The sequence below is a fragment of the Sinocyclocheilus anshuiensis genome, unplaced genomic scaffold (assembly GCF_001515605.1).
Source record: "Sinocyclocheilus anshuiensis isolate Anshui unplaced genomic scaffold, SAMN03320099.WGS_v1.1 scaffold306, whole genome shotgun sequence".
NCBI lineage: Eukaryota > Metazoa > Chordata > Actinopteri > Cypriniformes > Cyprinidae > Sinocyclocheilus > Sinocyclocheilus anshuiensis.
In genome coordinates, this window is record NW_015544175.1 from 1,747,966 (window position 1) to 1,772,489 (window position 24,524).

Consider the following 24,524-nt stretch of genomic DNA (forward strand, 5'->3'; position numbering starts at 1 on the left):
CTCTAAAAAATGCTGGGTTGTTTCAACCCAACTTTGGGTCAAATATGGACTAACCCAACCGTTGGGTTAAATTTTTACATTCAATTTTTAACCCAAAAGTTGGGTTAGTCCATATTTGACCCAAGGTTGGGTTGAAACAACCCAGCATTTTTTTGAGTGTAGGATATAGAAAGCAGATGGACGCCAAGCAGAATTAATGTGACATTTTTTAGGGCATGTTTGAACTGTCAAGTTTATTTATAGTAAATTGTATAAAAACAATAATAATTGCACTTATTATTAATAGTAACTACAATAGTTTTCATAGGCCTAATGTATTTAAAAACTATGATAGTTTTTTATATAATGTAGGCTATTTGGAGTTCAACACAAGTTGTAAAGTAATATTTACTTACTCTCCACCTGCTGATGGGAGCAGAGAAGTGTGTGTGTGTGTGTGTGTGTGTGTGTGTGTGTGTGTGTGTGTGTGTGTGTGTGTGTGTGTGTGTGTTGGCGCGCGCGCGTGCGTGCAAGAGAGAGAGAGAGAGAGAGAGAGAGACTGACGCACAGGTTTATTTTCATATGAGGCTTTTGTCCGCGTTTACAACTATCTGAGCATCTGTCGAAAGTTATACGGGGCGGCAAAAAGATATTTTCTCTTCAATGGTAGGTGGATGTCTAATACCAAATCATCTTTTAAAGTTTTGGTGAAGTTTTGTCATGTACAGTACATTAGAAAGCTATAGTTCCTGGTGCTGATAAAACATGCTGATACATGTAACTAATTAATACTATGCGCTTTTACTCACTGTGTTATTTTGATGTCGCACAATTAAAAGTCGTTTTATGTTTGAATGAATAATCTTAATAGAGATTGGAAGTTAATATTTTAATGAAACTCACAATCAAATCTCAGTTGTTCAAACTGTATTTGTGCTGGTCTTATTGGTTTTGTTACTTTGTAGCTAATGCTCGTGGTTGAATTTCGTTTTTTAATTTAATTTTGTTTTTCCAGTATTTATTTTTCCATTTTTAAATTAGGCCTACATTAAACGTACTTTTATTTTACTTTCACGTTTTCTTTGGATAACTACAATTTTAAGAGGATGGCATTTGTCATTTCAAGTAGCTATAACACAATTCTGTAAAATTAGCTACACATAAGGCAGACCGCTGTTAACCCTTTTTTTTTTTTTTTTGTTATTTTGTCCAATACAAGCACATGAAATCATGACATTACAACTTGAAAATGCTGAAGTTGTGGATTATAAATGTGTCTCTTTTTTCCAGATATGTGGAGAAAAAGTGTGTGTGAAGGCTGTAATGAGCTCATCCGGGACAGGTACCTGCTCCGCGTGCAGGACGGACTGTGGCACGAGCGCTGCCTGCACTGCGCGTCATGTCGCGAGCCTCTAAAAGACACCTGCTTCCTCCGCAATAAGACACTCTACTGCAAGCGAGACTACCAGAAGTAAGACTCTACTTACTGCTTTTTGTGTAAACAATGATTTCGTTTTATGATTAAATTAGAATTATTTGAAGTTTAACGCGGGAAAGTGTGACGTGAGTTCACGGTAGTCAGAAGTTTCTTCCAGTCAGAAAGGTTTTTACTGTTGCTTATTGTTTTGCTAATTTCAAATATTAGTTCCTGTCTTTGCCATTTATTTATTTTTTTAAATTGAATGGTTAAGAAAACGAAAATAATATGATTGGAAGAGATTATTGCGAAAAATATTCCAAATTACAAATAGTTAAGAAATGCATTTGAGAGTGCAATAGATTATTTTCCACTTTGTAAACATTTAGGGCTTACAATTTAAAAAAAACCTATATCAGTTATATTTCTCAACGAAATTGAGGTGACAGACACTTTTTTTTTTTTTAAAAGACAATTGTTTTCATTACTTAATTGAATCACTGCAACAATCATATTATTCTCAAAAGAACATTTTAATGATTCATGCACAGAAATAATCAATATGTAAATATTTCAGATACGTTAAGGATACAGCCAAAATGTTATTGTTAAGGTTTCAGTTCACATATCTGAACATCCTCTAGTAATGATGCAGTAAATAACTTTAAATCTTTTACATTCCTATTTATATAGCAGATGACAGTGTTGTTTATGTGACTATGTTGCCGGCTGATCTATTTACTTGATGTTAAATTAATTTTGCAAGGCAACTTTTGCGGCTAAATATAATTTTGATTTGATTTGATTTGATTACAACAAATTTTAGTCCTGAAATGTTAAATCTACCTGGAATATAAAATTACACATGCATTGTATACCTATTTACACAAACAATATTTTCATAGTCTGTCTTATGATGAGTGTTGGTGTTTTGTGTGTGAGAGAAAGAGACTGCGTGTATTGGGGAACTTGGCACAGAACTCCTTGAAAGACAAGGTGACTGCAGGAGGAAGGGTCACGGTGGGCCATGGAATGTGAGGAGGCTTTCACACACAAACACACACCGTTAGATCAGGAGGACAGCACTACTGACACGCTGTCAAGATGTGTTAAATTAGCAGGATCCATCGGCGTGGCAACGGCAAGCTGGGGACAACATATGGCCACATCGACATGGTGCGCGGACCCCCTGCTACCCCCAAAACTCACTCTGATTCACATTCACACACTCATATGCACATTCTCACCTCCATATAAAAAACAGTGTGCGAAACGACACAGCGCAATGACCCAGAAAATACAGACGAGTGCAGTTATGGACACTATTTGAGTTCTGATCACCATCTAAAAGTGATTAAATCTCTCAAGTTTAATTTCAATGGCTGATGCATCTGCCAAATCCCATAATGCATACTCACATTAGGAGTCCATCAGCCAAAGTGACCAGAGAAGTGACCACTGTGCTCTTAATAAGAAGGCTGAGGCTGAGTGGAATATTGGACCATATGTTCTGGGTAGAATATGAGTGTGGGGGTGTATGTAGAGGGGATCCCTGCGTGTGAAGTATGTTAAGGCATCTGGATAGGCTGGTGCCCAGTGGTGCCCCTGCTTGATGCCCGTCCGACCGTGAGATATCTGACCTGACCAATTAGCCACATACACAGTGCTTGGCTGGCACTCCTACCCAGTAGCCAGTAGCCCGTAGCCCAGTGCTTCACTGTGGGCTCAGGGGTGTGCAGCTCACTGACCCAGCACTTATTGACCAGGTTAAGGAGCAGCTTTACTGTAAATGGGTCAGCAGGCTGTTTTATTAACAGATACTTCACTGTTTTATAATGGTGATCAATTTAATTTGGATTTAAAGTGATGCTTAGACTTATAGGACTAATTGGGATCTCCAAACTTCTTGCTGTTTTATGATGAGAGGACATAGGAGTCCATTTCTTTGGTGATTCCCAATTCCCGTTTTTTTTCTCTCTCAATTCTCATGTGTTTACTTCGTAAAACATTTACACTGTTGTTCAAAAGTTTGGGGTCAGTAAGATTTTTTTTATGTTTTTGAATGAATTCTCTTATTCTGAACAGGGATGCATTTATTTGATCAAAAATAGAGTAAAAACAGTAATATTGTGAAGTACTATTACAATTAATTCTATTTATTTTAACATATTATATTAATATATGTAATTTATTCCTGTGATGCCAAAGCTGATTGGCTAATCTAAATGGCAAGCAGCCATTAGGAGCATAAAATATAACTTACTGTGACTTTTATTATTATATTAGGACTAACAAATATTAAAATAATTAATCTAGAGATTTTTTTATAGTTAGTCACATTTTTGAAGATAATAAAATTCTAACATTAAAAATGCACTTCTGTCAAACATACCATTTGGTTTCATTTGATAAATTCATTATAAAGAAAAGTTTGCCTTCAAAACTAAAAACAGTTAAAAACTAAATAAAAGCTCAGGTGTCTTGTTAAAGGTAGAAGACACTGTTTTTTAGTTTAAAAATAAATTATTTGTGATCATGTGCATTTTACTCATATTGATGATAATGTGAAATTATATAGATTACAATATATTATGCGGAACACATTTCTAGTTTCATGTCCAAAAAGGTTTGAGAAATAGATTCAGGCTCTAAAGAGCAAGTTGCAATAACATTTTTATATATCAACATAGCTGCTTCCGGATCAAAATAGCTGAGTTTGTTATCTTGTTAATGCAACCATTAACTAAATTGTACTGTATCTTGAAGCATGTCATATTGCATCCAATAATACGCAAACATGCCATTGGCATATCCTGCTATCTGCATTCACATACAACAGATGCTCTTGTGTATAATGAGCAGCAGTCCCTTTTTTTCTGTCCCTCCCACTGAACCCTAAAGAACTTGCAGCCGTTTCCCCAGCAACCCCAAGGCAACACTAATATTTCTCAACCATGCAAGGCTTTGGGATGTTTCGATTCATACTTATCAGAAGAGGATTTTTTTGCTGTCTGTAAGTGAACAAACTGCAGTGCTCCCATGCATGCACCTAGCTGAGATACACATACCAACAATATCACCCACTGATCTATAGCCGAAAGCTTATAATTGGTACAAATTGTAAGAGAGAAACACAAAAACTTATCATAATGCATCAACATACAGTAATCATGGCGCTATCATTTAAAGAAACAGTGTTTGATGCATCTTATCCTGTATAAATAAAGGTGACTTGATTTGACTTTTTAGCATTAAGGCAAGATACCACAGGTAAATAGGGTAACATTTTTAACTGATATCAACACTTTCTCCAGATGATTAATCGCAGTACATTAAGGCAATTGTTTTGTATTGCAAATTTTCTGAATTGTTTTGTTTAAATTTGTAGTTGATGTTATCTAAATGATTTGCATCTTTTTATCACTCCATAAATCAGAAAATACTGAGAAAAAAAGTACATTTTCAACACGTTTTTAGAAATAAAATTAGGCAGATATTGCAAGAACAAACCTGTAAAAACCTTCAGAATAAAACTGGGAAGTCTGGTGTAAGTGCTACTGAAGTGGAGATTTCTGGCTCGTTTAAAAAAAAAAAAGGCTTTATAGACATGTATTGTAATTGAATTCTGAAGTTGAAAGTATAATAAAATAATTATTTAAATGTGTATTTTGGATGTTTTCTTTCCACTAGTCTAAAAAAAGATGTTATGTCAAAATTGACTAGTGCATAAAAAACAATGGTTTTGCCTGTAGTGTCTTGAATTAAGGAGTAACCTGTCAGCCCAAGTCTGAATCTGTCACACTTCTAGGGATGATTCTGTCTAAGCCGCCCTGTCACACTCAACCCAAACCTTAAACTACAGCTCCACTCTCCGTCCCCCCCTTCAGGCACGGAAATCTCAGGCCAGTTTGACAAACAGAAAATGTGGTGTCTGCCAGGGCAGGACAATGGCAGCGAGGCTCTGGGCCAGCTCCCTCCTTTGTCTGGGTTTGGTTAAGTCGAGTTAAGATCATTCCTTGGACTGGCCTCGCCCACCAGGAGGCATGATTCTTTCCCTCCGTCTGGAGCCACAGCCTGCCGAGCTCCTTTCTCCCCCCTCCCCGGGAGTCCTGCCCTGGACACAGTCATGGAGCCGGCCACCTCTGTCTAACCCGCTGAAAGCCAGCTCTGGTTGCCAGGTGCTAAGATGCACACTCAACATGCTGGGGGTATGCGTCTGCATGGCTTTCTTTTTTTGGGGTGGAGGGGACATGGCAAGTTCTTGTCTCACTCCTTGATGGACAGGGCGACTCAGCAACATTCCTGGAATCTCTGATGGTACATCAACAAAAACATTCTGAAGGAACAAAATCATTCTTTGTATTCTTCATCAAAATATTTTAAAGCATCTATATGTAGTTTTGTGTTATTTTTTTATCACGTAAATATATCACTGTCATAATTACAGTGGATAGCTGTTCCAAAGATGGGTTGCATCCAAAATTGCATACTCTCTGAGTAGGTACTTCTCTTGAATAAGTAAGTAATAAGTGACTATTAAAAAGTATGTTCTATATAGTGTGGATATGTGTAGTATGAATGTCAAGTCAAGTGACTTGACTTGAATGTGATCCGGATGTATTCGTCATGTTGTCATTGCCATGTGACCTAGGGTCAGTTGTGTTGCTTCACAGTCATTTGCAAATCCTCTCCCAGGGCCTCATGGGACAGTAAAGTGTCCATCAGATGCACACTTCAGAATCTCGCTGGAAACAGTAGTAGTTTACCTACTGTTTAATGAATACTATGAATTCGGACATACTACTCTGTTCACATACTGTTTTTCCACCTACTATATAGTAGGGAAGTATGCGATTTCAGATGCAGCCATGATCTTATTATTAGGAGATAACAAGTTCTATGGCTCTACCATTGGAGAAAGTGTAACAGCCAACTTGTATCCGTGATAACCAATCACATCACAGCCTTGACATCATTGTTTGCGGATACCTTAAAAATGAAAGAGAAATGCTGTGAACTAAACAAAATTGTCCATGACTTCTCTTAAAAAAACAGTTTGGGTACAGAAAAAAATAGAAATAGATCAATCCTAAACAGACATTTAATGGCAAATTAGCTGATAAGTTGATAAATTGTCGATTCATTAAATGATAGGCTTTTTTCCCTCAAAAGCAGTTTATTCTGTAGGGTGAAGCCTCTTCTCCATTAATATTTATTTTTAAAAAATCCGGCCTCTGGTCTCCTTCCCTGTGTACCAGACAGTGTTAGGCTTTTTTTTGCTAACCTTGGAGGCTTGCCTTAAAGCGGCTTTGGCTGCCCGCTCATTTGTTGCTGCCATAATGCGATCCGTCATTTTCACGGAATTACGTTCACACTCACCAAACTTACAAACTCCCAGAACAGATATTTGAAAGAGAATGTGGGAAAGAAACTGAACCCATTTGCCTTAGACGACAATGTACCATTTGAAACTGATATTTCAAAGTAAAAAAGTATATAGTTGCTTTAAGAAATGCACATTAATTCATTCTTTCTCTCTTTTCCTGTCAGGTTGTTTTTGGTACGGTGCAAGGGCTGCGCAGAGGTCATCTCTCCGGCCGAGCTGGTGATGCACGCAGGCACTGCGGTTTTCCACCTGCGGTGTTTCTGCTGCTGTGTGTGCAGCTGCAGGCTGCAGAAGGGAGACCGCTGTGTGCTCACAGGGGACAGGCTTTTCTGTGCCAGAGACTATCACAACCAAATGGCCAGCCCGACCACCTCCGACTCAGGTATTGTTTTAAAACAATCCTGGTCCTGGAGCACCACAGCATTGCTCATTTTGGATTGCCTCCTTTATCTGATACACTCAGTAAGGTCATGGTGCCTCTGCTAATGATCTGATGATATAAATCAGGTGTGTTAAATAAAGGAGACATCCAATGCAGTGCTGGAGTCCTTCATTACCAGGATTTGACACACAATACTACTGTTTTTACACACATTTCAAAAAGGAGACGACTTCTGGTATGCCATACACTCACTGGCTTTGCAATGCATGCTTACACTAGATTAAAGAATGAAGTAGATCGTATGTATTACAATTGTACTAGTAGTAATAAGTATAAATAGTAAAAAGTAAAATATATTGTTAATAAATTACATTAATAAATCCTATAAATTATATAATATAATTATTATATAATTATAATACTATAAATGAATAAATTATCTTACTGACCCCAAAGTTTTGAATTGTAGTATAGATGCCCATTCATAAATCACTGTTTTCATTCTATTTTTAACATACTTAAAGTAAGCCTGTTAAATAATTTTTACTATTCAAACAATATAGATACTGGTTGCTTATTTAGCTTTAGTTTATTATTATTATTTCTAGTAATTATCTGTTTGCTGTTAGGAATTACATACCTCTGTTTCCTTAACTACAGGTAAAAGTGAAGATGGTGAGGAGGAGGAGGATGATGAAAACAACATTAAGACCGCAGGGGAGTCTAACACAATAGGAGACGTGGAACACAAGAGACCTAAAAGGCCTCGTACCATCCTCACAACACTGCAGAGACGTGCTTTCAAAGCTTCTTTCGAGGTCTCATCCAAACCATGTCGAAAGGTCAGCCATTTAAATGGACAACAATAATAATTGAATATAAAATATTTAAATTATAACATTGGAATTAAACTACTTTAAATTTTTGTCTTGATTAATAGTTTAAGGGTCTTAATAAAACATCAAGCTTTGTTTTATGTCTCTATACATTAACCTTTTTTTTTTTTTAAATATGTAATTTACTGTAACATTTGTGAAGGAGGTTTTTGTGCAGCCGCAGCTGGTCTGGACTGCATTGCTGTATCTATCTTTGTTGATCTGATACTCCGGAGTGGGTCAGTTCATCAGTTAGCCTACATGACCCATAGACCATGAAGGTCACACTATGGCTCTCTCTCTCTCTGTCTGTCTCTCTTTTATAAGGTAAGGGAGACGCTGGCAGCAGAGACAGGATTGAGCGTACGAGTCGTTCAGGTCTGGTTCCAGAACCAAAGAGCCAAGGTAATGTGATGCCTACCAACACAGAAAAACACACTCATTGAAAGAGCATCAACTTATGCAATCGATAACAGACCTCTTTCTGCAGTATATGAGCTTGCCAATATGAGCTTGCCAATAAGGAAATAAGCTGTGTTATTGCCTCATGTAGGAAACTGATGACATATTATGTATAGATCCCCTTAGATTAGGCTTGGATTTGCTTTCAGGGTAGCGTGGTGTGTGTTTTCTGCCTTCCTTTGCATTATAAAGGGGTATTTTCTCTTATTAGTTTTCTCATTACTATGTGTAAACATGGAAATGTTTTTATTATGAAAATCTCTTTCATGCTTATGGTCTCTGTAGATGAAAAAACTGACAAGAAGACAACAGCAGCAGAAGCAAAGTGTGTCCCCTCAGGAGAAAAGGGATAGCCAATCACAACACACTGGTATACAAAGTTTCATGCTTTGCTTTGGTTATCTTTCGTTTAGACACCACCTTTAAAGAAATGTTTCATGCTTGTAATTAGCACTGTTTTTAATGCTGGGTTAGGTAAACAATGCCATCCAAGAATGTTACAGCCAGTTGTTTAGTGGTAAACAACCAATTATGAACTGAACAGCTCGTCTCATTAAATATTCATGAGCTTTGTACAGTCACAGAACTTTCAGCTGTATTTTGTTTCAACATTCCCAGCTAACAAAAATATGTTGTAAGAAGGTTTTGCTAATGTCCCCATTAGGTCATGAAAACGTTATTTGTTAATGTTCGTTTAAAAAAAACATAATTTTTTTATGTAAAATGTTAGAGAACAAAATGGGGAAAAGGAATGTTTAATTTTATAATTTTGCAAACATTATGAGAACATTACTTTTGGATGTTTTCTGAACATTCTGAAACAAGTAGTAAGCAATAATGTTTAAAAAAAAAAACGAGTCAAATGTCCAACCAAAACAAACGTTCTGTGTTACTGGAAGAACGTTTGTTCATAACTTTTGGAGAACCTTGCCAGAATGTTCCACGCACATTCCATTAGCTGGGTTTTAAGAGAAAAAAAAAAGTCAAACAGTGGCGAAAAACACATAATTGGGATTAAGGCTTATTTAGGACAAAGTTGAAGGTACAGTAATATAAGCAGCTGATGCTCAAATGCTATTTTTCATAAGTTATTGATACTGACATGCAAAAGTAAAATTATGTTGGGTTTACGAATGTACAATGTAAAATATGGAAAAATATAACCCAGGATTCTGTTAAACCAAGGATTAGACCTGGGGTTAACAATTTTATATGTGAAAAGAACTTATGTGGCCTAAATTCATCCTTTAGCCGAAGCTGTTTAAATCTACACTACACTGAGAAGTTCTTTTCTTGCCATTTGTATGACTACAGCTCCCTCTTGTGGAGGTCTGCCTGCTGAGCTGGATTGTGCAGGTTCATATTCACTTACCCAGCAGAATATAGGTCTAGACTCACAGAGCTTCAAGCTGGACCCATTCAGACAGGGCCTCACGCCTCCTCAGATGCCTGGAGACCACATGCATCCCTACGGTACACACAACAAAACACACACTAGGCTCTCAAAATACAGTACTGATACTCTGCAGTGAAAAATGCAGACAAATACTTTTTGTCCATCCCATTTACCATCTCTCTCTTTATAGGTTGTGACACACTCTATGACGATACAGACAGTGACCCTCTTTGTCATTTTGGAGACTGTATGTTGTCCAGTGAACCTTCCCTTTTAACACCCATTGACCGATTGTATTCAATGCAAGATTCATATTTCGCCTCTTGAGCATCATTCAGACAGCTCAGGAAAGACATATGAGGAGTGAATGCTTGTGTGTGTATTCTGCTTATGCATGTTTTTAGGGTAGAAATGGTGGTGATTGTTGACAATGGAAATATACTGTGATAAAAATGTTCTGTGTAATTTGTATTTATTATTTTATGTGTGTAACTGAATTACAATAAAATGCTTACTGACTGCAAAACAATTGTATTTTCAGGTATCTGGTATTTAAAACAGCCAAAGATCTGGCAAGATTGTTTCTTGATTCATTTGATTTTGTTTTAAATTTAATTGCCATTTGCAACCAGATACTTTTTACTGCAGTGAAATTCCTGCCTTGCACAAGTAAAATATTAGTGATAAATCTTCATACTGTATGTCAGTGATGATTACCATATACCACATTTTTTCTGATAATATTTCAGCAATCAAGTCATGCGTCATTTCCATCAGTTGTTCAGAATCAGAACTAGCAATGCTAGATTCTCCAATTAATTAATCGGTCAAAAGGGTTTGCAAAAGATTGGAAACTGTTTGCTCACTTTGATTATTTCGGACAGTTGACTCACAGACTGAATTGTTTGCAGCAGTTTCTCACACCAAATTAGTAATTGGATATTTTATAAGACAGAAAACAAAAAGAACGCTGGATGAGGTGGATATTTATATAATCCATTGTAGAAAACAAAACTTGCAAATGTTTTCTATTGTGTGTCAAAGACTCAGATCTTCATTGCGTGTGCAGCTTGTGCATGACTCTGCTGTAGGTAAAGCTGATTTTTTTTATCCATTTATATTCAAAATCTAAAAAAGGAGTATCAAATGTGAGCACACTTTTGTGATAGAGGTCCTGAGCCCCAATGCTGATGAAAAGCTAGAAACACCAGTTTGTAATTGGAGCCCAATTTACTTTACTTAAATGCAAAGTATTGACCTTCATTTTTATATTTCTTTTACAGTTTGTCTTGATGAGAATGAAACTTGTAATATCAACAATCACACACTATATTGCACTAGAACTGGCATTTTCCAAACTCAAGGTCATACCTAGTCTAGGCTTTCAGCACCTCCTATCATGATGCATATCTTTATGGCACTTTACCAGAGCCAGATGGTGGTCCACCACAGGGCATAGCATCGCCCAGATCTTTAGATTCAGACTTCAGTGTCAGAAATACCCATAAATATGCACCACATCCAGCCATGGTCTCTCATGATAATGATTTTATATTGTGATTTTATTAGATAAAGCTAAACTGAATTCTTGCATTTTAAATCTTACATTGGGCTTGTATGTGACCATACAACAAGCCAGACCATAGGGGCTGTCCCTCTGGAATGTACCCATGTTATAGTTTTGCTTACTGTAGGGCATGAGGATAATGTCAGGTGAAAATGTAAGGCATGCTGCAAAGATAGGAATCCCTTCATACTGTGCCTCTTTGCTCCAGCAATGAACCCTCTTTCTGTCTGTACCAGGTTCACATTTCTTACTCTGATATCAGACCTCGAGATGTAAGAGGCACAAGTCACTGGGCAGGAACAATTTAAACTGTCTGTTCCTGTCATGTGGACCTGTCAGGAGAGGTTGCAGAGCAGAGATGAGATGAACAATTTGTTTTCATGAGCAAATGTTCGTGTTACGGTTATTCGGAAAAATTAATATAACAAATAAATAGTATTTTCTCGTAGAACTGGTTCTTATTCAGATTTTTTTTTTCATTTAAATTCGCGGAAACCTGTAGTAAAATACTTACACTACTAGGGCATCGCTGCTTCTTGATTCAGCGGCCAGTATAGTCCGATTCCCCAACGAATGACTTATGAGCAGATTCTTTTTAGTGAGTCAAAACACGCCGCGCCACCAGTGCAGTCCGATTGACAAAAATTTGTCAATCACATCAGGTGTTTTCCATCAGCTGTTTAGAATTGTAACTACCCAGCTAACAATTTTTGGTTCCCAGAACATTCCCGGAACGTTAGTTTTTGGTTCCCAGAACGTTATTTTTTTATGGTTGCAAAAAATAACCTAAAAATAACCTTTAGGGAACGTTCTGTATAAGTTATTTTTAGGTTATTTTAAAAACAACCACCCTGCGGTTCCCAGAACGTTATTTTTATGGTTGCAAAAAATTACCTATAAAAATAACCATTAGGGAACGTTCTGTATAAGTTATTTGTAGGTTATTTTAAAAACAACCACCATGCAACGTTCGGGGAACGTTATTTTATGGTTACAAAAAATATAACCTAAAAAGAACGTTCCCCTAACGTTAGTATTTGATTCCCAAAAACAAATAACGTTAGGGGAACGTTCTGTGTTTGCTGGGTAATACGAATAGAATCGCGATAAGAATCACTCTTTTGATCTAATCGGTCAAACGCTCTTGTCAAAAGTTCTGAAATTGTTAGCGATTCGTTTGATTTGATTAATTCGGACAATTTACTCACGCACGGAATCGTTTGCAGTGGTTTCACACATGGAAATAGTAGTGCATATTTCAGCTCTTTTTTTGAGCATACAGCTTGTGAAAGATTCTGTACTGCAGATAAAGACAATCCATAACAGTAACGACGAATATCACAATATAACACTTTCTGATAGGGGTGCTCCAGTAAAGAAACCCCTGACTCTCATGATCTGTTTCCTGTTAATCACAGTGTTTTAGCCAGTGGCCACTGAAAAAAATCTCACTAGGCTACCGCAGGCAAGCCTAGTTTGTAATGCAGATAACCTTTGGTGCAATCAGTGCAAATTATATATATATATATATATATATATGAATATGAAAGGAATGACATTTTCTGACTCTCGGTTTACTGATGTGTGAACACATCACTGTATTTCGCTTAAATGCGCATCGCAGTCTCTGGTGCATTTATTGGCGCGAGAATGGCCGGCCGCTGGCAAGCCAAGCAGCCGAAAGAAAACGAAAAATAATCAAACGGCTATCATACGGTCACAGCGGGTAGCAATAGCCTCGTTATTATCACGATAGCAGCCAGGAGGCATCCAGTCAGCTGATCAGTTATTTATTACGCATTTCGTGCCAGGATGGGCTGCAGACCCGCTCCCTCTTAAGCGATATAATTGGCGTCACGCTGTTAATGCCCGGACAGATGCGACTGGTTAGATACACGTGCAACTCTCTCCTTCTGTGCCGAAATGCTGAAGAGCTCCTACTGACCAGCAGCAGAAATAAATAAAAGGGCCGTTCCTGTTATGCAGCATGTTCCCATCACATATTTCTTAATATAGCTATTGGCCTAATAAGCATCACAAAAAATTGCTCACAAAAATCATTTTAGCTTTATCACATTTAAGTGAACAGTGTGAACTTTGTGTAAATGTAAAAAAAATAAAAATAAACCTTAGGCATAAGATGTTTTGGCATTTATATTAAAACCTAGACACCATGTCTATAGAAAATACTCATTAGCTCCTGACCCCAAAGTTTCTCAGATATATGGAACAAGGTGAAGGGGCAACTAGAGGCCAGAGTCTGGATTTTGGGCCTGGGTGACAGTGCGCACAGTGCCCAGAGGCAGCACGCTCTGGCCCGGGTGTCTGATCTGGAGCAGAACATCCAGGGTGAGGCTATATGAAACAGTGGGTGTAAGAGTGGGTGGACAACAGGGTGTTTCTGGCAATGTTCACACTGTCTCTCACATACCTAGTGAGGGTGTCACAAAGATACTCCTGATATTACATTATTAGCATATGACAATGCTGGAAACTGTATAAATGTTTATTTATAGTAGAAATAAATCCATACTAGCATAATGACATATGGATGTTTCAACACATAACGCACAGTTCTATTCAAATGTTCATTTATTGCAAGCACAAAACAACATGGAAAATATCAGTTACTTCAATTTGTATTTTAATTGAATTCAAATGTTGGGTTCAAATTCTCTTCCCATGAAGAGTCATTCAGACTGTAATGAGCTGCAGTGGAGAAGAATACAGAAAATATGTTAAGATACTGTTAGAACAGACAGTTAAAGTTTAAAGGGATAGTTCACCCAAAAATGAAAATCAGTCATTCTCACTCTTAATGTCGTTTCAAATCTGTATGAATTTCTTTCTTCTACACAACACAAAAGGAGATATTTTGAGAAATGTTGGAAAACAAAAAGTCATGGAGGTTTGGAACAACATTAGGGTGAGAGTTTTTTTGGGGGGTGAACTATCTGTTGAACAAGCATGTTTTAGAGCTAAAAGTTATTTGTTCCCGAAAGTGACTGTATTGGTCCTTGTTGCATTGCCAACACACATCATTGACCTAACTAATATCACTGACCAAGCTAAATTGACTTAATAAAGCTAAACATATACAAAGGTTTGCTAGCACTAAATAATATAAATCAATAAAAGAATTTGTTTAAATATCAAACAAATAATGTTGTTGTCAAATACCAATAAATTACTATTTTTATTAGTTGAATGGTTAAAAAAACAATTATGCCAAGAGTGGAACAGGATCATTAATTTTGTTACCCTTTTTAGCGAATTGCCGCATCAACAGAAACATTAGTCCTCCGAGTAGAAGTAGACCAGCTGAAGAAGCAGCTCCCACAGCTGCGTACATCAGTATGCCAGCACTCACTGACATCTCCTTTACTAAAGCACATAACAGATGTTGTCAAAGTTTTAGTTTATAAGTGCAATTACAATCCAATATGTGCAATATTAAAGTGCACAATTTGCCACTGCAATAATACATAAATAATGATGGGTTAACAGATGTCTTACCAACACAACTGGGCGGAGAGTTGGTCCAGTACCCAATGGAGCTGCAGATGAGCTGACTGGTTCCATTGAGCTCATGGCTCTTGGCACACCGGAACATACACTGAGATCCAAAGCTGAAGTTTCCATGGGGGTGAGAGCAGTTCATTGAGGGTGGAGATCCCAGCTCAGGAAGATGAGAGAGTGAAAGCGGCTCACAGCGAACAGCTGCCATTTCAAAGAGAAACGGAAGGAGAGTATTTAGTGAAGAATGTTTTTTACGTCCCATGATTCTTAATAAGATCAGTTTTAAAGGTCTGATTTTATATTTATCAGTGTATAAATAACAGGAAAAGCCCAGCTTACAAAAATGTGGTTGCCATAACATTCTGAGAATGTTAGTTTTTGTTACGAAAATAGAACCTAAAGAGAATATTCCTTGAATTGGTTCCCAAAAAATTAACCAAAGAAGGTTGCCAAGAAGTAGATACCAGCACAAGAGGGCACCTCCTGACTCCAGTTCCCAGAAGCAGAGCACTTTATGCCTGGCTCTCCTGTAATCTCAAAGCCAGTCTCACATCCCAGGAAGCACTGGGAGCCATAGCTAAACAGGGAGTGAGGATGAGAACAATTCATCCAGCCATTTTCTGGAGCAGTCAAGTGGGGGCACTGTTGAGCTATGGGAAAAAAAAAACATTTTTTTTAATTAAATTAACTATCTTAATTTAATCTAATTTCATTTTAATGGGGTGACAGATGAATATGAAATCTCAAAAGATGAGACATCATGACATGTGTGAGGTGAAATAGGAACACCCAAGAGCGATTACCCAAGCAGAAGGGTGGGGCGTCTGTCCACTTCCCCATCTCCAAGCACTCCATTCGGGGCGTGCCATGCAGTTTGAAGCCTGCCTGACAGCTCACTTCACACACTGTACCAAAGCTGAACTGCCCATTAGGATGAGTGCAGATTACAGTACCATGAGAGGGGTCAATTAAGGGGCTGCACTGCTGTGCTGTTGAACGGAGAATCAAAAGATCTATGATAATGTCTTACACGCTTTAAAAAAAACTTGATTAATTAAATAATTAATTTTACAAATGTACTCCAGATTATTAAAAAGTTCTTCAACCTAAAAAAATGGTTGTTTTAAGAACTGTTCCATTAAAAATTCTTTGGGGAACCCACAATGGTTCTTTAATGGCATTTCTGTCAAAAACCCTTTATTTTTGGAACCTTTATTTTTAAGAGTGTACTGTCCATGACATTATACTACATGAAAGATGTCAATGCTAAATATTTGTCCTTTATTTATGTTAGGACAAGACTAGAAATCTTCACAATACAAATAACTTATATATGGTCTGTTTAGTCAGACCTAAAGCTCTCGGACACCCAAGATTCTTCCTATTTAAGCATCACAGATTATCAAGAGTGTTTGGTTACCTTGACAAACAGGAAATTCTTGGCTCCATTTCCCTTGTGAGGTGCAGTAAGTAGAATTACTTCCTTTTAAAGTAAATCCAGCTCCACACTCCAGCCAGCACAAGGAACCATAGCTGAACTCCCCCAGGTGGTCCTGACAGTGCACAAAGCCATGTTGAACAGACTCCGGAGCATCACATCTTATAACTGAAAAGATGGAAACAGCATAAGAGCGTATGAACAAAAAAAAAATGTTTGCAAGACACAAGGTTTGCACATTCCAAATGGTGCAATGGTTTAAAGTAAAAATGTAAGGGTTTAAACTAAAGATTGTTTTATTGAAATATAGTTAAACCTACAGTACCTTCACATGCAGGTGTTGGTGCTGACCAGTTGCCGTCACTCCGACAAGTGAGTGTGGTTTCTCCTCTCAGTTTGTATCCCTCCTCACAAGTAGCTTTACAAGAAGAACGAAAAGAGAACTTTTCCAGTGGATCAGCACAGGTCAGGTGGCTCTTTGCAGGGGTCACGAGAGGGTCACAAGCCACAGCTTAAATTTGAATGAGATCAGTGATGAACTTTTCATTTGTTCTAAATCATTAAAAAAATTCTGAAACCCCCTAGTCTGATCATGCATAGTGTGTATAGAGCAATAATAAAATATATTTAAATATATTTTATTATTATTTTATTATATTTATAAGAATAATACAATATAATTAGAAGTATATATATTACATTTTATTTTTACAAATAAATTAGTTGCCATTTTGTGACATTTGTTGCACAAAAAGCAGCAACTACTGCTTGCAGTTCCCAAGGTCATGGGACTGATTCACAGGGAATGCATAATCTTACTAAACTGTACATGGATACAATGATATAAAAGTCTGGCAAATGCATAAAATGTAATATAAAACGTGAATTAATGATAGGTAAACTAATAAATGACATTTCATATAGTTTAATGCTATTAGGACAATCAAAATTATATGAACTGATGCCAAACCTGTACAAATAGGGGTGCTATGTGTCCAGTGCCCAGTATGGTCACAGTGGGTGGAATCTGCACCTTTAAGCACAAAACCCTCTTCACACTTGAACTCACAGCTGGAATTGTAGCTGTTGGTGGAGAGAGGGTGTGTGCAGGTCATACTTCCATAACTTGGTGCATCAGAGAGAGGCGAACACTGTATAGCTGTGGAAAAACCCGAAGCATTTCATAAACTGATTTTGCTGGAACTACAGTATGAACTGAAGATATGTGTATGTATGTATATGTATTGTTAAAGATGCATTTTACCTTGGCAAACAGGAGGGATGTAACTCCAGTTCCCCTGTTCGGTACAGTGAGTGAAATTTGTACCATTGTGGACAAAACCAAAATCACATTTTAACCAGCAAGTGGAGCCATAAGCAAACTTCTCCACAGGGTCATAACATTGCAGGGAGCCATGTGGAATGGGCTTCAATGGGTCACACTTTACAACTGCCAAAATTAGAAGAGAATAGTACAGACAAGACAGATTATAGACTTAATTGAGTATGTGTGAGTGTAGAACACATTGTTTATGATTGTTTTTTTTTTTTTTTGCAGTGCGCTTAGGGCATATTGGCATTTTCCAGAGCTCACATCGTGATGGAAATATGTATTTACTCAGTGTATGACACTGAGAAATCATGTATGAAATTATGTACCTTCACAATCAGGTGTTGGTGCTGACCAATTGCCATCACTTAGACAGCTGAGTGTGGCTTTTCCTCTCAATTTGTGTCCCTCAACACAGGAAATATTGCAAGTAGAACGAAAAGAGTACTTTCCCAAAGGATCAGCACATGTCAGATGACCCTTTGCAGGAGCTAGGATTTCATTACAGGTCACCACTGCGACAAATGCATTAAACACTGATTACTGTCTATTCAAACACAGAAAAAAATGCTTGAAAACAGTGTTTTTTACAGTCTGTGCACTTCTAGGGTGTGTCTTAGCAGTGTTACCCAACATTAAAATTAAAATGTTTCGCAAGAAAGGAAGGGAAGTGCACTATTCCTTTGCTATTCCTTTGAACTAATAAAAAACTTTTAAGTCAGGTCTACATGCATATTCAGTGCACTTGTATGAAGTATGAACCATTATATTTATAAGAATAATACAATATAATTAGAAGTATATATATTACATTTTATTTTTAAAAATAAATTAGTTGCCATTTTGTGACATTTGTTGCTCAAAAAGCAGCAACTACTGCTTGCAGTACCAAGGTCATGGGACTGATTCACAGGGAATGCATAAACTTACTAAACTGTACATGGATACAATGATATAAAAGTCTGGCAAATGCATAAAACGTAATATAAAACGTGAATTAATGATAGGTAAACTAATAAATGACATTTCATATAGTTTAATGCTATTAGGACAATCAAAATTATATGAACTGATGCCAAACCTGTACAAATAGGGGTGCTATGTGTCCAGTGCTTTACAGTCTGTGCACTTCTAAGGGTGTCTTAGCAGTGTTACCCAACATTAAAATTAACATTTTTCGCAAGAAAGGAAGGGAAGTGCACTATTCCTTTGCTATTCATTTGAGCTAATAAAAAACTTTTAAGTCAGGTCTACATGCATATTCAGTACACTTGTATGAACCAGGAACTGCCTGGTGATTCAGTGAGGATTGTTCTGCAGAGGTGCTGTACCTGTGCAAGTGGGGGGTTTGTGTGTCCATTGCCCAGTCTGGTCGCACCAGGTTGTATTAGAGCCCTTGAGCTCAAATCCCTCCTCACACTTGAACTCACAACTGGAGTTGAAGCTATTAATGGAAAGGGGATGAGTGCAGTTCATACTCCAACCACCTGCGGCATCAATAATGGGCAGACACTGGACAGCTGTAAGGGTAACATGTTTTTAAACATGTTACATCAGCAATCAAATAATAATTGACTTATTTTTTAGTTTATCAAGCTGTAAGTATTATAGTTACTGCTGTACAATTCATGCATGCACTTTTAGAAATAAAGGTACAAAGCTGGCCAGGGCAGTATCTTAAAGTACAAAAGCTAATTTATTTACACCTAAATAGTACATATCAGTACTTTAAAGGTACATATCCATACTTTTTGAAAAGGTACCACCCTTGACAGATTTATACCTTTTTTTCTGAGGGTGTGGCAACATATTCTGGACCGTACCCTGACAAATAGGAAGAGCGTTATCCCAATGCCCTGATGCCAGGCAGCGTAGCCTCTGTGACCCCTCCAGCTTGAACCCTGTGACACATCGGAACTGACATGACGAGTTAAAATGAAATGCTCCAAAGACACCGTCACAGTTCACAAAACCTTGCTGTGGATTTTCAATTGGCCAGCACTGGACAACTGCAAAAGTGAAAATGGTAACTTAGTTACAAAATGCACACAATGAAGACCAAATATTTAAACTTGGATCGATTCTACTGCACCTTCCTCACAGCGTGGGCCCATGAAACCCGGGTGACATTGACATCTGTAGTTGCCAATAGTCTCCACACACTCAGCATGCTCACTGCAGGATTCCTTTGAACAAGAGGCTGCAAACAAGAAATAAAGATGCAATGACCAAAAATGAGGGCTGAGGTTTCAATCAGAACTGGATACATTGTACACTTACTATTCAACAGCAGTTAATGTGCACTAAACAGCAAATAATCTATCCAAATGTACTAAACATTCTTAAAAGGAATTAATTGTTTTGATCTGATTGAGAAGCAATCACTTCAGGACACCTGTGCCATCCGCTTTCACTTATCTGTACAAAAACAATCCGTTATGCTGCTTGATATTACAACCGGGTATTTCTTATTATATTATTTTATTTATTATAGTATTCATAAACACACTGGTTTGTGGCGCAAACAGTTTACAGCACATCGTTATTCTAGATATGTAGCCTATCGCGGATAATGAATCGGAAGTCTCGCACATTCACAGAAAATAGCTTTACTTCAGCATTGCAAATTGAGTTTAGGCCAAGGACCCCACAAGTATAAACTAAAGTTAATGTAAGCAATAAACATGCATATGAAATATTAAAATCGAATACGCCATATGAAAACTATCTACATACTTTTACGACAGTAATGCCATTGAAATAATCATTATTGACGTACATTATCATATACATTTGTTATATTACACAAAGCTATATAATTTAAATTTTTTCGAATTTATTTAAAATTAAACTTCACACTATTGATATATTTCATTTTATCAAGTGTGTTCACCTAAATAACAGACAGTTGCTTTCTTTTTGCTGCACCTCTCATCATTCCACTTGGCTGTTTCTTTGCGCCTCTTAATGTAGATCTCTACACAGTCTTGTCCAGATCCCTTGTTATTTGGTTCATTTTCCGCCCAGTTTGCGGCTTCAGGGTCCAAGCGCTTTTTGGTCCCAACCCACGTCCAGTAGTCGTCAATCTTCCTAATGCCAATCCAGTAGTATGCTTGATTGAAAGGTAGAACCCGGTTGAGGTATTCAACTTCTGCCTGGTTTTGGATGGCCACCATATCAGTGAAATGCTTCTGACACCACTGACGAGCTGCTGTCCAGTCCACATTAATGTCTATGTTGTAATGGTAAGTCCAGGCTTTGACTGTTAAGCACAGTTGCATTGCATCAGAATTTAGTTTATTATAATGTAGGCTAGAGTTCATTTGTGAACAGCTTTTACTGTGAAACTTTGTATGTGGGCTGTGATCTATTTATGAAACATGTTGATTAATTGCCCAACAATTCATATAGGACTGTAGAAATAGAGTAAATAAGAACATACCATTATAAATTCCAGTTATAAGGACAAGATATTCAAATAGTCTATGCGCCCACAAAACCATCTGAAGGATGAGAAATGCATATGAATGTTTATTAGGACATTATTTATATTCTCGTTTATGCATGTCATCTAACCAAAGGGGTCCAGATGCTTTTTGGAGTAATATTCATTGTTTTATTCATACCCAAATAAAATATAATCAATAGCTGTAAAATATATAGGCTATAAAAAGTAACGCAGATTGTTCATTTTACCGTAATTGCAGTTATGCAGTTTAATTTATTCTGTGAGGATTTCTGAGAAGACGTTCACAGTTTGATGCATACGAAATTACTGTCAAACGTGATTTGCCAATATTCAGTTGCAGTACATGTTAACTAAGTGATGGGAAATTGTGTAATAGTGCTGCCATAAAAGGAAAAGCAACACAACAGTGTTTAAGAGACTATTGTTTTATGCCAGAAATACAATCGTTCATGATTTTTAGTGTCACACCTTCTCCAGCTCACACTGTTGTTTTTTTTTTGTACAGCGACAACATAAAGCATTTCTGAGCAAAAGATGACAAAGAGATTATTGACTTTCATTTACTGACTATTTCATATTTGCACAAACAAAGCTAGTCTCAAAAAAAATGAACAGAAGATTTTAATCAAACCCAGTTTAGACATCCAGATTAGAAATGTTTATGCTGAACAGAGAGGGCCCTCTAGTGGTGTGTGTTCTGCTTCATACGCTGGGTTCACCGTTGCTTGTTGAGTTCTGCAAGAAAACATGGAGGAGTAAGATTTCTGTGACCTGTCCATCTACATGAATGCAACTGGCTAGAAAACTTAATTTAAAATTGAACATAATTTACCTCACTGCCTTTTTACCTACAACAAAATAAAAAATTTAATTATATATTATATTATATATATATATCTTTGCAATTAATTTTTTGATATTTGATACACTCTTAAATTCAAAGTATACTCACTCCTTCTGCAGTTGGAGCAACAAAATAAACAGCCACAAAACACAGAGATGACAACAGATGCCAAAAGAGCAATTAGAAAATGGACATAACCTGAGGAAAGATATAACAATATATAAATAATTAATGTTATGCCAAAATATTTACATTTAAAATTAGAATATTGCTGTCTATGTTGTTTTTTCTAAAATGCTTTATGAATCCGATTGAAATTAGTCCTTTTTATTTTCCCTTACATTTCTCCCATTTAAAAATAGCCTAATAATTTAATTTATTTGTTTTTAATTTAACCATGGGGTTCAAACTATTTTTTTTTAATTTACCCATGGGGTTCAAACATGATTTGGAATAATGTTCCTCAAAACCTCAATATTTTGAATGTAACATTCATATTTTGAATGAAGGGTTGGTTTTGAAAGAAACTTGTGTGTGTGTGTGTGTGTGTGTGTGTGTGTGTGAATGATTCAGAATTAAATCAGTTATTTATTCAGATTCTAAATATATGAATTTGTTAAATAAATATGACAACATACTCTGATGGAGTTAAAATAACATAGCGGCTTAGTGATAGTAACAATAAATATATGTATTGTTCCCTGGATTCTTGTATATGGTTTCTTAAAAATGAACCAAAAATCTTTTCAAATTAAATTCTAAAAAAAAAAAAAATTTAAATAATAAAAATTAAACACCATCATTATTACCTACTATTATTACATGCTGCTCTCATTATACTCAATATCTGTGACACACAACTAAAAAGAGCTAACTCCTCACTTGCACACATTAACTCCTCACTTGCACACATTAGTGGAAAGGAAGACTCCCATGTGCCATAACCCTCAGCTAAACCCAGCAGCAAATGAGCAGGTGGACACTGTCCTCTACAGGCAGATCTGATGCTGTCATGTCCTTCAGTGCAGTTCATCAATCCACCACCAAACAAAAGAATGGCAAAACACTCCGCTACAACAGAAAAACTTCAACTTAATCTTCCATGCATATATTTACATAATAAAAGACATTTTGATGTAAATACAGAATCATAACTTTGAAATACATATTGCACCTGCACATGAAGGGGGTGGTGCATTCCTGAGGGACACCTGAGCAATTGCATTTGAGCTCAGCTGTACCATTCAGTTTATAACCACCAGCACAAGAAAATGTACAATTTGAGTTGAGGGAATGATTCCCATACAGACCGGAGCATTCCATCCAGCCATGTGGTGGTGCAGAGAGTGGTTCACATGAAAGGACTGGAGAGAGAAAAAAATGACTGCATGATCAAGGAATGTCTTAAAGGAGTAGTTCACCCAATATTGAAAATTTGCAGATTTACTCATCCGATGAAGAAACAATTTACTCATCTGATGAAGAAACAGCTCATCCACATCTTGGATAGCCTGAGGGTGAGTACATTTTCAGCAAATTTTCATTTTTTTGGGTGAAATATTCTTTTAAGTAAAGATTATCATAAAATTATACAGTACATCCAGGATTGTATAAAACTTTGTCCATTAAACATTGTTTTTCCCTGGCCCCATCATAACAGACCCGGGTCGTGAGCCACCAGCTGAGAACCACCAATAAATTATAATGTATTTCACTTCCTCAGCAGATATTTCACCACAACTTGTAATTTTTTTACACTTTACATTTGTTTATCTGTTGAAATGTTTGTTCTGACCTGTTTCACACTCTGGCCCAGAGAAACCTGGTTTACACACACAGGTGAAGTTGTTGACTTGTTCTTCGCAGTCCTGTCTATCAGTGCATTTGTTTGGACATTGTGCTGCATGAAAGAAAATGCATAGATTTATAAAAAACATCCTTTCTGGACTATGTAAAACACTCAAATGTTCTCTCTCAGAAACATCTCTATTAGACTCATGAAGGTTATTAAAAAAAAAAAAAATGTGTTCTATCTGGAAATTATGAAACTAATTGAACAAGTAAGGCACCTTTCATCTCCAACTCCGTACTTTTGTGGCATACAGGATGCTTAGGATTTTTACAGCTGTCATTGTTCCACTTTCCATTATTGTTTATTCTGCTGATGTACAATTCCACACAGTTCTCATCTGACTGGTTATTGTTGGGCTCATCGGGTGCCCAGTTTTCATAGTTCACGCTCTGTCCGTTGGCAACCCATGTCCAAGTGCCATTGATCTTTCGCATTCCAATCCAGTAGTAGGGAGATGAAGATTTTTCTTTCAAATTTTTTCTAAGGAAACATGTTACATTTTCTTTGTGTGGACCATCACAATGTCTGTGTAATGTTTTTGACACCACTCTCTTGTCTCACTCCAGGTCATTGTCTCGTTGTCCATCCAGTGATACGTCCATCCTTCA

General features: G+C 37.0%; 2 protein-coding genes across 2 annotated transcripts; one reads left to right on the top strand and one right to left on the bottom strand.

Annotated features, from left to right (window-relative positions):
* Window positions 1-1,271: 1,271 nt before the first annotated feature.
* Window positions 1,272-10,330, top strand: LOC107696176 (LIM homeobox transcription factor 1-alpha-like). Its single transcript, XM_016496392.1, has 7 exons — window positions 1,272-1,450; window positions 6,947-7,164; window positions 7,825-8,006; window positions 8,367-8,444; window positions 8,787-8,871; window positions 9,816-9,974; window positions 10,088-10,330. Exons 1-7 carry the CDS (start codon window positions 1,272-1,274, stop codon window positions 10,222-10,224), a joined length of 1,038 nt encoding a protein of 345 aa, XP_016351878.1. The 3' UTR covers window positions 10,225-10,330.
* Window positions 10,331-14,108: 3,778 nt separating this feature from the next.
* Window positions 14,109-21,254, bottom strand: selp (selectin P). Its single transcript, XM_016496257.1, has 15 exons — window positions 21,194-21,254; window positions 20,645-21,013; window positions 19,844-19,951; window positions 19,575-19,760; window positions 19,083-19,271; window positions 18,081-18,266; window positions 17,686-17,871; window positions 17,392-17,580; window positions 16,747-16,932; window positions 16,404-16,589; window positions 15,787-15,972; window positions 15,448-15,633; window positions 14,981-15,184; window positions 14,726-14,848; window positions 14,109-14,173 (listed from the first exon to the last, which is right to left on the bottom strand). Exons 1-15 carry the CDS (start codon window positions 21,252-21,254, stop codon window positions 14,109-14,111), a joined length of 2,610 nt encoding a protein of 869 aa, XP_016351743.1.
* Between the last annotated feature and the right edge of the window lie 3,270 nt (window positions 21,255-24,524).

Coding starts and splice junctions, on each gene's coding strand:
- LOC107696176 (XM_016496392.1), top strand. CDS start 1,272: ATGTGGAGAAAAAGTGTGTGTGAAGGCTGTAATGAGCTCATCCGGGAC. Junction 7,165..7,824: donor CCCGACCACCTCCGACTCAG/GTATTGTTTTAA, acceptor CCTTAACTACAG/GTAAAAGTGAAGATGGTGAG. Junction 8,007..8,366: donor CATCCAAACCATGTCGAAAG/GTCAGCCATTTA, acceptor CTCTTTTATAAG/GTAAGGGAGACGCTGGCAGC.
- selp (XM_016496257.1), bottom strand. CDS start 21,254: ATGGTTTTGTGGGCGCATAGACTATTTGAATATCTTGTCCTTATAACT. Junction 14,849..14,980: donor CTCTCCGCCCAGTTGTGTTG/GTAAGACATCTG, acceptor TATGTGCTTTAG/TAAAGGAGATGTCAGTGAGT. Junction 14,174..14,725: donor GCGGCAATTCGCTAAAAAGG/GTAACAAAATTA, acceptor TCTCCACTGCAG/CTCATTACAGTCTGAATGAC.